The following is a 13871-nucleotide window of genomic DNA, read 5'->3' on the forward strand; positions in this document are numbered from 1 at the left end:
GTTGTTTACTAACGGATCTTGACCGCTCCAATATGGAGGACGAGCAGAAGCACAGCGGCGACGCTTCACATTTGCTTCACAACGTGTCGTAAAGTAGCAGCAACCAATCATTGCGCTTCAGAGTAAAACAGCACGCTTCTGTCTTGTTTAGCTTCTTTTCACTGCAACTCTGCATCGACATTTATGGAATCATTACTTAAAAAGATAACAGCGGCAGTAAAATTGTATTTCGCGATGATGGTTACATTTTGCAGTTGTTCCGAGGTTCACATGCGTGACGAACCGGGTGGGGTGATGCGTACGGATCAACCACGTTCCGTCACACCACTAATCATTACATTCTAATAATCCCAAGGGTCTCTCAATACACAATCCTTCGCTGACAAAACATCTCTTTTAGAACCACAAATATTTGTATTTTATAAACACTGTGTGATTAACTCGATAGAGTTAAACAGGTGTAGCTTAACACTTCAGATCAATATACCATTACAGGCCATAATTCCCTTGGTCTCACTTTTGGACTTTTTACCCATTTACGCTTGAGTTATAGTGGGTTGGTGTTGGGGTTGGGGCGAAATTCATGTTAACTTGTGTAACCATCAATCCTTCTCTCTCTCACAACTGTTTCTGTTCTCCGGTTCTGCGATTAAAAAAAAATAATAAAAAATTGTCTTTGTCTGCGGCTGATGTGGTTGGTGAACACAGGGCGGGGTGGGGGCGAATCAGCGATAAGTGAGCGTGTTGAGGATGCGCTCCTTCCTTAAAACCGGATTCCAGCATGCCTCGCATTCCTCTATCGCTTTGGCCCTCGACGCAGCGAGAGCACGTTACGCGGCTATTCCTATGGTTTCTCTCGGCTTTCGGTTTCTCCAAAATTCATCTAGCTCCAGTGCGCCCAACGTCGAGCTAAATCTTGATTATATACGTCGAGGCTTTGCAAGGAAAACCCCCCCCAGCTTAAGATTTTAAGATAGTGCGTGCAAACCTTAAACGGTAAAAGAACGCAGACATTCCCTCCCCACACGTAAATCATGTGAAGGACAGACCGAGTGTGCTTTGGTTTTTGTTGCATGAAAAATGACTCCAGAAAGCGGAGATATTGGAGGGTGGGCGGTGAGGGGGTAGCAGGTTAAACAAACAGAGAGATAGGCCAGAGCTCTGCACGTTCCTTGTTTTTTTTTCTTTTTTCTCTCGAGACGCCACGACCCGATGGAGTTAGCTCAAACAAAGACCTCGCCTCAACTCACCGTTGAAGAAGCTCTTGACCCTCAGGTAGCCCACGCTGAGGCGGAGCACGGAGAGCTTGTCCAGGCGGGAGTGCACATCCTCGGGAAAAGGGAGGAGGTCGGTGAGCCGGTCCAGCTCGCCGTTTAGCCGATCCCGGTGGCGCTTGGAGGGGTTTGACTTGATGATTCCATCGACCCCAGGGAGCTTCTTCCTGTGGGCGCCAAGAGAGTAGGAGGGGATATGTTATTGGATTGTTAGATATTTAATGGGGATGACGGTTGCCTTTGAGGGCTGTGTGCTGCCAGTGGTGTTACATTGCCATTGTCCTCGACCAAGGCACTGGTTTTGATCGCCCGGCACCAAACTGTGGCTCCCCACTTCATGGTAGTTAGTATTGAAAGGTATGTGTCATTGTAAGAAGCCATCATTTACATCTAGAACCACGGTGTTTGTCCGCTCAGTGGATAATAGTAGCATCGGTTTGCATGCCGTCCTCCTCCAGAGACCACAAAAACTTGCCGATCAAGTCACCAGAGCGTTGGAAACAGACCGTACCCCTTCGCGAACTGTAATCCCCGGCTACAATGGCGGAGATGTTGTGTCAGTGTCTTGCGCTGAGATCAGAAACACGGCGTGTAACAACATAGCCATTTCCTCAAGCCTTAATGAACAGGCGAAGGGCCTGAAGAAAAAAAGACCTTACGTTGAATGAGTTCAGGCCCGACCAACAGGCCTCGCCACAGCAAAGGCATGCATGACACAGGATGACAAAACATCAGCGGTATTTAAATTCGACAAACGTTGAGTCATTCACCGTTATTAGCCCGCCGCTTTTACAAAGTCTGATGAGGCGAGGCGGTCGAACCGATCACCAAAAAGCCGCGGGTCGTTCCGAGAGCCAACGAGCGTAGAGGGCGTTGGTCTGTGGCGCAGCTGTTGACACACGGCGTTCTGAAATATGACACCGGGGGGCCGCGGATCATCTTTTAACTAAAGCTTCAAAGTGTATGCCAGGACATCGACTCATATGCAAGTAAAAACACTACCTCCTGGAGTGAAGACTTGCAGGAAGGGATGTGAGGGAACCGCTTTTTGCAAAGTGATAGAGCAGAGTTTTTTTTTACATTTCGCTGGAGGAGTGACAGTGTTTCGATGAAGTCAGCTGAGACCACCCATGCTGCGGGCCAAAATACATTTCTAATTTACAGTCCCCGGTAGAGACACATGTCATTAGCTGCTAATCAGACACACATGCTAGACCCTTAAGCCGGGCCAAGCCAATCAGCAGCGGAGATGAGACGGGGCGAGGGGGCGGGGGGCGCTGTGTTGACAGAGAACTCCTGTCTTCAAGCTAAAGCCCAGCCGTACACCTGCTGCGGAAACAAACAGGACGACAAGGTCCCAGCGCCCTCCCTTCGGTCTGAAAAAATATTCTGAGCACGAGGCCAAGTGGCCAATTTAAGGCAGATTTTGTGAAGTTTATCCGGAACTGAACTCACAAGACTGCCTTATCATACACTTTCAAGGTAAACTGCGAAATATACATTTGAATTAATGTTTATGAAGCTGCCTCCCCAATTCCCCTAAATATATTGAAAAAACTGATCGTTGATGGGTCTTATGAAGCGGTTCGGGGACAGATAACCCACAATCCTGTTTAAGGGGTGCTCCAATTTTTATTTTTTTATATTTTTCTGCGGAAATTCAATTTTTTGGTCTCGCCCAGATTCAGATGAGAAGATAAATAGTAATTTCATCCCTACATGTTCAGTACCGAGAGAACTACGGGCTGCATGCCAACCCTGTTGTCCCTGCCGCAGAGGGAATCAACTTGCTAGCTTTAAACTAAAATGGTTTTAGTTCAGAATGTATATGCATCTACAAACAACTAAGACCTTTATTGTTTAAATGACTCAGCTTTTGCGATGTTGGAAGTGTACTTTCATAATTGCACAGGAGCGTAACTAGTTGATTCCCCTTGCAGCCTTGGGTTAAGCTAACACTGTTAGCATACAAAATAATCTTAAACAGTGGTGCGTGCAACCTGCAATGTACAAAATAAAAATCCTAGTTTTTGCGATTTGTTGTGGCTTGCGCTTGATAAACAGTTCAGAGCTTCTGAGCATGCTCTTAAAGAATGGAATATTATATTATTATAATCATAATAAGTCTACATCTGTAGCCATGAATTCCACTGCGGCGTAATGTTTGGATAAAAGCGTCTGCTAAATGACTAAATGTAAATGAAATGACTAAATGTAATGTGGTCTCCCCTGATTAAGCTTCCAATTAATTCCCTGGAAGTTTAATTCCAACATACAATTAACTAAAATGTTCCTTTTAACCTCAAACATTCTATTTGCAGCCCTTTATTCTTTGCCCTCAGTCATAAATGTTTGTTGCTCGGAAGATTTTGTTGATTTTATTGGCAAAATCCGACTCCACAGAATCCAACCCCCCCCCCCCCCCCCAAAAAAAAAGGGACAGTGAACGTTCCTCTTAAACCATTGGGAGCATTAAGACACATTTAAAACTAATATTTACCTTCCACAGAGTGCCAGTTCGGGTGAAACTACTGTCAATACTCCGCACCCATTCCGACACAAGCCTGTGCACAACTTAAGCCTTGACTGGGTTTTGTAAATAGTCTAGACGGCTTTTCATCATGGGGATAGGGGGCGGCCGGTCCAAGCGCGGAGTGGGCCTGAAAAGCAGAAGGCGTCGACAACCTCCGCGGGTCAAATTGGACTACCCCAAACCGCAGAGAAAAATAAAAGCGATCCTCGACCCCTTTGCAAGATCTGCTTCTCGAGAGCTGCCCCTGAGAGGGTAACATTGGCTCATGACAAAAAGTGCGTCTGATGAAAGGCAACCTCCCCCGCCTCCCCCATCGAATCGTCTGCGGGGGGAGAGGGAGAGGCAGAGCCATAACTCAATTGCATGGGGCCCCCCGACCCGAGCGGTACCTTCCCAGAAATGGAACGAGGACTGACCTCACTTTCAAGAAATGCCTTTCGCCCGAAACAAAAGCCAGTATTCAGGGCCATTTTTTTTTTCCACCTTGACTCGCCGTGGATAATATGGCTGAGCAGCAGACATCAGGGTTTTTGTCGGAAAGGGGGAAGTGCATGGTTGGCGGCAGGGGGGCGGGGGTAGCTCATCCGCCCGATGCATGTCGCTCTGCGGAGCGGTCTATTTTAGAGAGAGTGAAGATACGATACAGAGGCTGGCGAACTCGGAGACCCCTCGCCTCGGATTTTTTTTTTTTTTTTTTCAAACAGGGCTCATGTTGCATCGGCTCCGTCTGCGGTAATGACACTGGCATGCTTTTGTATGCTGGGAGGGATGGGGTGTCGGGGGATGGGGGTTGGGCGAGGGTTACTACCACGGTAAGCATCATGCCGTCGGGGGGTGGGGAGAATTCGTAGCCAAGAAATAGTCGAGAAAAGTCATATCTCACACAACCAACGGAGGCAATTTCATTTTGGACAAATATCTCCCTTAACCCTGCGAGTTCCCTCGACTCCTGGAGTCCCTGAGTGAACCCCTTGGCGTTCCTTTTCACCTGAGCTCTCCTAGTCATGGCTGGACATGGATTTACTGTACCTACTTCCTCTATTTGAAAAAAAAACAAAAACAAAAGAAAAATGCTTTTTCTGAGCTTCCCGTGGGTTCTTTTCCTCAAAAGGGGGTGGGGCGGGGCAGGGGCGGGTGGTTCTGAGTAGGAGATGATCCATCCGGTCTCATGTTTGCCTGCTGTCCCAAACATGGAGCAATTCCACCGCCCTGAAAGTTTCTATTTTTACGTCAAAACTCATCTCTTCTCTTCACAAGCAATTTAAAAAGTTGTGGCCAGAGCGACGCGCTATGCCTTCTGACAAATCGCTGCGTTTGGCCGTCGTTAACAGGTCGAGGTCTTTTGTTCGGGCCCCCATCCACGACGGAGATAGCCATCGGGTTTTGAGGCGGAATTAAAAATAGAAATGGTGAAATGCATGTCGATGATGTTGACGGCGAGGCCTCCTCGTAGATGAGAGAACTTAAAGAACAATGGGCCACTATGATATTGTGCACCAAAGTTTGTTTTGGCTTGTTGCCTTGCCTCAATCTGCAATCTGTGTGTGTGTGTGTGTGTGTGTGTCTGTGTGTTTGTGTGTGCGTGTGGGCGTGTGTGTGCTTCTTAATCCGTGCGGTGTACATGCATGTGTGTCCTTGCATCGCCGCTGGCCAATAATAATGTTTACCTGAGTTGAGGCATATTAATCACTCCGATCGAAACTCCCCGCGTTTACTAAAATAGGCGATTGTGCTGTAACACCATGAAAAACCGTGTATCTGACAGCGCTCCGAATACTGAGTAAACGTCTTCTGTCCGTTCTCCGTTTGGGTACGCTGAGTAACACACACACGGACACAGGCGCGCGCACGCACGCACGCGCACACACACACACTCCTTGTCTCTCTCTCACACACACACACACACACACACACACACACACCTTACCACAGTTTCCCTCGCTGCAGGAACTTTAATGAGCCCTATGAGATAATTAACCCATATATATTCACAAGCACTATTCTGGGAGTAATCACAACAACATGTAGAAATACCCCATGCACATATTCCACAGAATGCGGCGGGGGAGGCCCCGGCGACTTCAAGACGCAATCACAATGCAGCCACTGTGCGTCCAGCGGCCTGCAGTGCTCAATGGCGAGTGTAAACATTCAATTAACGTTGATTATAATAAGCCGGACGTGCCATAACACCTTGACAGTAATATGTTACTGCTCATTAGCATTTCATTTCCTTCGGCGTGTTTAATGAATTCATACGTTTCGGGGAGGCAAAGAACAGAGCGCAGAGGCAGGCGGGGGTGCGGTGGTGGTGGTGGTGGTGGTGGTGGTGGTGGGGGCAGAGGGTAGAACAGAACTTAGAGGGATAGAACTCCCTTGGAATGCCACTATGTAGTGACTACAGCCTTTTTACAGTTGGTCTCAATGGTGCCTTTGTGCAGCGAAGCCCAGATGGCTGTCCAGGAAACATCAGCTCCAGCTCCACAGTCCCGAATCTTCATAAAAACAAGAGACGTCTGCACACAGGCCACCTTTTTATTTTTGGGATTTACATTGGCAAACCGCAGCGCAGATAAATATAAACCTCTTTATGGACGGACAGCGGCGTTGACGGGTTAAAAGTGGACACACACACACACGACCGTGCGCTTGAGCCAGAATGCATGAGGACCGTGATTCGAACCTTAAAGCCGCGATAAGTCGTTTTCAACCGACACAAAACAACGAGACAATGCAACGAGAGTCCTTCGCTTGTCAGAGAGAGCTCCATTTTATCAAAGCTAGTCAACTGTTTATTCTGGTTCCAGCCCTGTTGTTGTCTGATGTTGCATTATGTGAAAGAAAAAAAAACAAAAAAAAACAGGGCTTCTTTGTTCCAGACACTTTGAGGCTCTCGCGTTCTTGCAGTGCGTTTCGCAACGCGGTCTGCCATCGCATAGGGCACAGTTGAGAAAGACAGACGGAGCCGACAAGACGGACCAGCACAGACAAAAGAGGCTGCAATTACAACAGACATGCCAAGAGTTTCACTATACAGTCAACAGCGCCTCGGCCGGGGTTGTAGTGCTTTAGCAGGGATATGCCAGCTCGAGTCTGCATCTCGCAGAACTTGGTCTTGGATAATATATCTAATTGAATATCTGAAAATGACCAATAGCAATAAAGTGCTGGGATAAATAATGACTAATCAAATTCATTTAATTTGAAGGTCAGAAGTTGCAACAACGGCTGATTCCGTGAAAATATTCACAATCAAATGCCCCGCGCTGTTCTGTTGGTGGTGTCGGACTTGAGGGCCTACTTTTTTTTCAAGCCCATTGGTCTTTAGTTTAACTCGCCACCTGCATAGGCTTGGACTTGACTCTGACTTGCTCGGCTTCAGTCTTGCACTTGACTCAGACTTGCTGAGCTCCGGCTCTGGACTAGAGTCAAACTCAGGCTTGGACTTGATCGAATTTGGTCTCGGAACTGAGCCCCCCACCCCCTGAAGACTAGACCTTGGTCCTCACTTCTTTAGTCCCAGCTTGGGTGGTCTCGTCTAACAAAAACACCACCAACAAACTAAGACTACGGAGAGGCGTCTTTCCACGCGAGAGACAATCTAACATCACAGAAAGGCCACAATAAAAAAAAACAAAAAAACCCTCCGTTTATTCCCTCTGTAGCGCCCGCTCGGCAGGAGCGTTCCTGTGCGGACGTAAATCAGGAGGAAGGAAAAAAAAAAGTTTTAAAAAGTTTTTGGGAAAAAAAGTTTTGCAAAGTTTTGACCTGCGTTGCCGTAGTGGAAGAGAAGGGAGAAGAAGGGGAGAGGGGGGGGGGGGGGAGGCATAGGAAAGGAGCAGAAGTGTTCCCATAATGAGCAGAGACCGTATCAGATTACAATAACATACTTTGGAGCCAGCCCCCCCCCCCCCCCCACCCCCCTTACCCCCACGCCTCCTCCCCCCCCGCCCTCCTGTACGCATCGCGTGAGAGCGCGGCCGACTCCGCCGACTTGATTGTGATTAATGCAAGAGTACTATTTCCATGCCAGACCAAAACTATACACCAAGAGGAATTCTTAAGGTAACCCGAGAGAGACCCGGGGAGAGGGAGCGAGGGAGGGAAGGGAGCTGTGCAAAACAAAGGCAGCAGCTCGAACTCCCCTGTGCCGCCCGGACCCAATATGAGTGGGATTTACGCGCTAATGCGCATGTTGCCATAACTCACAAACAACAACAACAACAACAACAACAACAACAACAACAACAACAGCAGTTAATGCAGTTTAAATCACATTTGCGACCTTTAGATCGCGGTTGAGTAAGGTTTAACGTTAATTACCGACATTACTGCCTCGCCACCTTTTAATTACACATTTACAGCAGTTTAAGGGGCGATAATAGATTGTTCAAGTTGCGTGTGGTAATGAAATGAGCGTTTTATATACACATGTTGTGGTCTTAAACGATGGGATCTCAAACCAATCGTCGCGAATCTTAAACGATACGTTTTGTTTGGAAAGACTGGACTTTATACACCGTTCACTCCGGGAAAATTGTGAGTTCGTGAGAAAGTATCGCGATACATAAGCACCTATCGCCGGTATCGTGTACATATCGTTACCTAATATATAAAAAAATAAAACCAAACCGCCGAGTCACTGTTTAAGACACACGATAACAAAACTTAAGTGCATAAAAGTCACTTTGACTCACAACACACGCTCCATACAGTCTGATTTACTCCTCAAACTACTTTTTTAGTGCAAGACGGACTTACGGTTTCTGGACGGGCTTCTTCCGCTTCTTCATAGCATAAGTCCCAGTGTTACCCAACATGGTGTCCGTCACTTCTTTCTTTCTTTATTTCTGTCTTTCTCTCTTTCTGTCTTTCTGTCTTTCTTTCTTTCTCTCTTTCCTTATTTTTAGTTTAGTGTTGGATGACAAACAGAAAGAGCAAAAATCCAACCCCCGGCAAAAACAGCTCACTCATACGACCGGAGCCTATGCATCCGTGGGGTAAAGGGTCCCCCAGCAGAAGACGCGCGGCTCGGTGGACTCCGCAGCATTGACAGCCGCTCCAGCGGTCACAACAAATCGACCTTGGATCGATTCGAAGAAAAAAAACACAAAACAAACAGCAACAACAAGAAAAAACAAAACAAAAACAACGACACGCAAGGCGCTGGTGGGATGGAAGGAGGAAGGTCGTTCTTTGGAAGGTTTTTTCTTCTTCTCCGTTCCTTTCCTTTACTTTGGAATAAGTGCGTGATCACGACCGATTTCCCCCGTTTTCCCTTTGCAGCTACAAGCCGATATTGTCCGGCAAGCGCCAGAAAAAAAAAATAAAAAAAATCAATGCAGCCCCCCCTCACTTGTTATTTAAAGTCGTGCGAGTGATCCCTTTTTTTTTCGGAACTGATTTCATGCAGCAGGTAAAAAAAAAAATTGGCCTATCGTTTCTTTTCTTTTTTCTTGTTTTTGGCACTGGGCGTTTTCAGGAAATCATATATGTACAGTCAGAGTGTCTGTTAAGGTGGACCGAACTGTTGGCTCTGAACTAACCTCGCTGCAAGTCAACCATATGTTGCTTTTTCTAAATGCAAAAAAATGAGGTTGTATAAATAATCATAGATATTTGCAAAATATTTCTAATATTAGATATATTCAACCTTTCATATTATCAGCATTGTTTCATTCTTATATTCCATATATATATATATATATATATAAAATTATTATTATAATTTTTTTTTATAAATAAAGAAATAAAGTCTCAACGTTTTTTTTTTTCTCCCCCAAGCTTTAGTCTCACATCTGTTTGGGCAATATTGTGTTAATGAAATAAACAAAACTACAGTTTTTGTTGTTTTTATTGAGATCAGATGCAAACCCGCGTGCTTGCACGCATGCACGCGTGTCACTTGTGACTTGTTTGTGTTGTGAATAAGAAGTGGGCTCGATGGGTTTGAATAGACAATAACAATTAAAGATATATACAAACAAGACGAATATCCCAAACAGAGGGTTTTTAAGAGAGGTTCCACTCCAATATTGCAATATCAGCATTACACGTTTTTTTATTAATTCATTAATATATTACCTCATTGTTGTTTTTGTTGGTATTATTGTTGTAAAGATAGTTATTCATATTTTCCCACGTGGCGTAATTTGGCTTCTCCCTTGGCCCCGCCCCCTCAATCCATATAGGCTAAAATGACATTTCCCTTAAAATATGTGTTGTTTAGCTCCACTCTTTGTGTAGCTCATCTATTGTTGCACATAGTTGAAACTAAGGTGGTTCTGACTTTCTCTACTATTAAAAATCATTATTTGTCATTAAGGGTGAATTCCAGCGGTGGAAGAAGTACTCAGACCTTAGCTACTTAAGTAAAAATACAAAAACCTTTTTGACACAAAGTTACTCCAGTAAAAACGAATGTACCGCATTGGCATTTATACTTCAGTAAAACTATGTATGTATGTACTTGCTTTTAAAAGTACTTAAAGTATTAAAAGTAAAAGTACTTGTCATATCCAGCACCCTTATATAATAAGTATATAATAAGTAGGTAATACCACATAAATACCACATAAAGTGCTACTGTACCCTTTTTTTCCCTTGCATATATTCGTTACAATTTACAAACAAAGATAGTATTATAAAATAGTGTTATGGTCTGTAACAAAGATATGGACCTAATGCGCAATCCTAAATCAGCAGTTTGGTAGATCAAGTCCATGATTTTTAGTTTTGCATTGGCTTGGTAGTAATATAATATAATATAATATAATATAATATAATATAATATAATATAATATAATATAATATAATATAATACGATACAATAAAATATAATATAATGTAATGCAATGTAATATATATATTATAATAATTAAAATACTAATTTAAAAAATAAAATAAAATAAGTGCAATAGTGCTAGAAATATAGTAGAGTAAAAACTAGATTTTTGCTTTGAAATGTAGTGGAGTAAAAGTCAAAAGTCTCCTAAACTGAATATATACTATATATACTATATATAATATATAATATAGTATACGAATATACGATTTAATATGCAATATATGAAAGTACATACACTTTACATACACAAATCTGGACTTAAGTACAGTAACAAAGAAGTTTGCTCCAACACGAGCTGTTGGTGTGAAGCTGATCCATCTTCACCTTATTGCGCCACACCTCTGTGTGACGGGCCGACAGAGGCGTTGCCCTGCGGTCGCCATGGAGACCATTCATTCTCCCACCCGTCCCCCCTCTGTCCTGGTAAACACTGGCGTTGGTGCCGCGCTTCCTCATAGCAGCTGTCCGTCATGTCGGCGTTGTGTGTGTTTTGAGGTATGTCAGTAATCGTTCGGTTGTGTGAGAAAAAGGAAGCGCTTCGCCTTTCACGTTGCGCAACATCAATCATCTCTACTATTTACGTACGGTTTGACAGATGGACGCGCTGTGTAGAACAGCAACAATGCAAGCTTTTTTTTTTTAAATCTTAAAGGGTGGTAAAGGAAAAAAGTAATCACTTGTTTCTAACATATTACGATAACTTAATCTCTATGACGCCTAATGTGAATATGCCATTTTATATACATATTCTTTTTATTTTTATTTTCTTAATATATGCATTTTTTATATTCAATTTTACTTTGTAATTTGATCCTTTTCTTACAGTTTGATAGATTGAACCCAACAGTATATGACTACACTTAACTGCTCTGCGGTGATCTGCTCTGTGATATATATATATATTTATATATATATATATATATACTGTATCTATATATAGCTATATCTATATCGTTATCTGTATCTATATCTCTATCTATATATATATATATATGTATATGCATATATATGTATATGCTGCATATATACTGTATATATGTACTGTATGTATACTGTATATATAGATAGATAGATAGATAGACAGACAGACAGACAGACAGACAGACAGACAGACAGACAGACAGACAGATAGATAGATAGATAGATAGATAGATAGGATGTAGAGATGTGAGAGACAGTAAAGAGAGATAGATAGTGTTAGGGCCTGTGCCAAGTACAACAGCTGGCAGTGTATTTCTATAAAATGACTTTCAAAAATAGCATGTTGTTGATGATGTACACCCAATACCTTTGTATTAATACTATTTGCTTATAAAGTTTGGAGAAAAAAAAACCTATTATGGAGAGGACTTGACACCCCCCCCAGTGCACCTTCCTCCAATGTTTTTTAATTACTTATACTTTAAATAAACATATTTCATGGAATTGAATTAGTCATGTCAAATTGGGGCTTAAACTATAAATCAATGGCGTGTTTTTATTTATTCTATTCTATTTTTCATTTTTTCGCATGGGGGGGGGGGGGGGGGTGCTCACTCGTTGCAGAAGATGGCCAATTTTTTTTTTATGATTATGCAAAGAGGCTCGTCAACTGCCGCCCACATGGTCCTGCTTCTGAAATCTAGAACTCCTCCTTGCCCCGCGGATCCTGAGAAAAAATATACCTTGACGTTGGTGGTGTGGAAGACGGCCTTCACCGTCAGATGTGTTGCAACATGTCACTATGGATCTGTGTGTCAGTGCTTCTTCGCGTGCACCGTTTAGCCCAATGCCATCGGAGGTCTGTCAACACCTCCTCTTTCAACCCATTCCGGATGTCACTTGCCTCCGCCCTCTTCTTCCTCTGCTCCCTTCTCCCCCAGGCCGGCTGTAACGTATATATATACAGTATATAAAGTGTATATATATATATATATATATATATATATATATATACGTATATATATGTGCCCACACTCAGGGTTTCGGCAGCGTATGATGATGGAGCTCTCCACATTGTCACAGGACAAAGCAGTCAAAAATGCATCCAGAAAGTGGGGGGAGGGGGGCTAACGTCAGTGCGGCTGCCGCAGCACTTGCCATGTGGTCGTCGCCGATCTCAGTGAAGCTGTGCGCGTGGGTTTAATTCATTACTTGTGTTTGTTTACATGGCCACAGTCCATTCTTGTGCACAGCCATCAGTGCCAGAGCGCCACGTCACCAGAGCTCTTCCTAAATGTCCTAGAACGTCACAAACAAAGTGACGCATCACCGCAATTAGTGACGGCGGGAATGATTAGTTCGTAGCCGACCGATGTTTTAAACGACTCTGGATTCTCGAGTCACTCCGGCGAAAGAGTCGTTTGTTGGCGGCTCGTCATGCGACGGGCAGCCAGGGCACAGAGGGCTGAACCGAGACTCCAATCTGGACCGAAAAGACCGCAGAAGACCCCGAGCAGAGGCGACGACTCCTGAACCGGATCTCGAACCTGTGAGAATTGCGTTCACGACTCAGAGCCAACTCCTCCTCGCCTGTCTCTCACCCGAGGTCTCACCCACTGAAACAAACAAATGGAGAGGCAGGAAATTTAATGGGTCTCGTAAAGAGTTGAATCTCCGAAAAGAGTTGGAAGCTCAATAAAAACCTGACCCACACAGTGTGAAACGGAGCTCACTCTGAAAAAAACACACGAGCATAGTGTTCTGGCCCCAATCGATGAATTAGTGCGGCCTTTTAAATTTTGGCCTTGATCAAAATCAAGAGCTGATTTACACGACTCCTCCTCCTCCTCTGTGAGCTGAACCCAAAGGATAAAAAATAAATAAAAAAGTCTCGCCGGGGATTTGTTACCCTGTGAAGCGCGAACGTACATGCATCATTTCCGAGGATGTTTTTCTATGAGCGCCATTGTTATAAAACCCGAAGTTCAACCTTGTCAAATGTATCTCCTGTGATCGGAGAAAGGCCTTTTTCTTTTTCCTTTTTTTTTTTTTTACGATGCCCGTGAGGGTGTAGATGCAAAAAGTAGATTATCAGGCCTCAAATGTCTCACGTGACAATGCCCAAAAGCTCTCTTCTCTGCTCAGGCTCGCACTAACGGGGCGGGGGGGGGGGGGGGGGACTTCGGAGTGGAGCACAGTGCCTGTCCTGTGGTGGGCGGGCATAGCGTGTGAAGGGGTAGACCTGTTCTTCAAAAAAAACAACCCCAAAAAACGGTTATACGCGCAACCGACGGCC

At 44.2% G+C, this 13871-nt stretch overlaps 1 protein-coding gene across 1 annotated transcript in view; it reads right to left on the reverse strand.

Annotated features, from left to right (window-relative positions):
• LOC307243784 (uncharacterized protein) overlaps positions 1–9224 on the reverse strand; it is a 39080-nt gene extending 29856 nt beyond the window's left edge. Inside the window, exons 1-2 of the mRNA XM_080018734.1 lie at positions 8569–9224; positions 1251–1441 (exon numbers count right to left, since the gene is read on the reverse strand). Coding sequence (XP_079874860.1) covers positions 1251–1441; positions 8569–8627 — 250 coding nt within the window. The 5' untranslated portion in view covers positions 8628–9224. The remainder of the gene's footprint in view (positions 1–1250; positions 1442–8568) is intronic.
• Between the last annotated feature and the right edge of the window lie 4647 nt (positions 9225–13871).

Source organism: Zeus faber (assembly GCF_960531495.2).
Source record: "Zeus faber genome assembly, chromosome: 18".
In the NCBI taxonomy this organism is placed as follows: domain Eukaryota; kingdom Metazoa; phylum Chordata; class Actinopteri; order Zeiformes; family Zeidae; genus Zeus; species Zeus faber.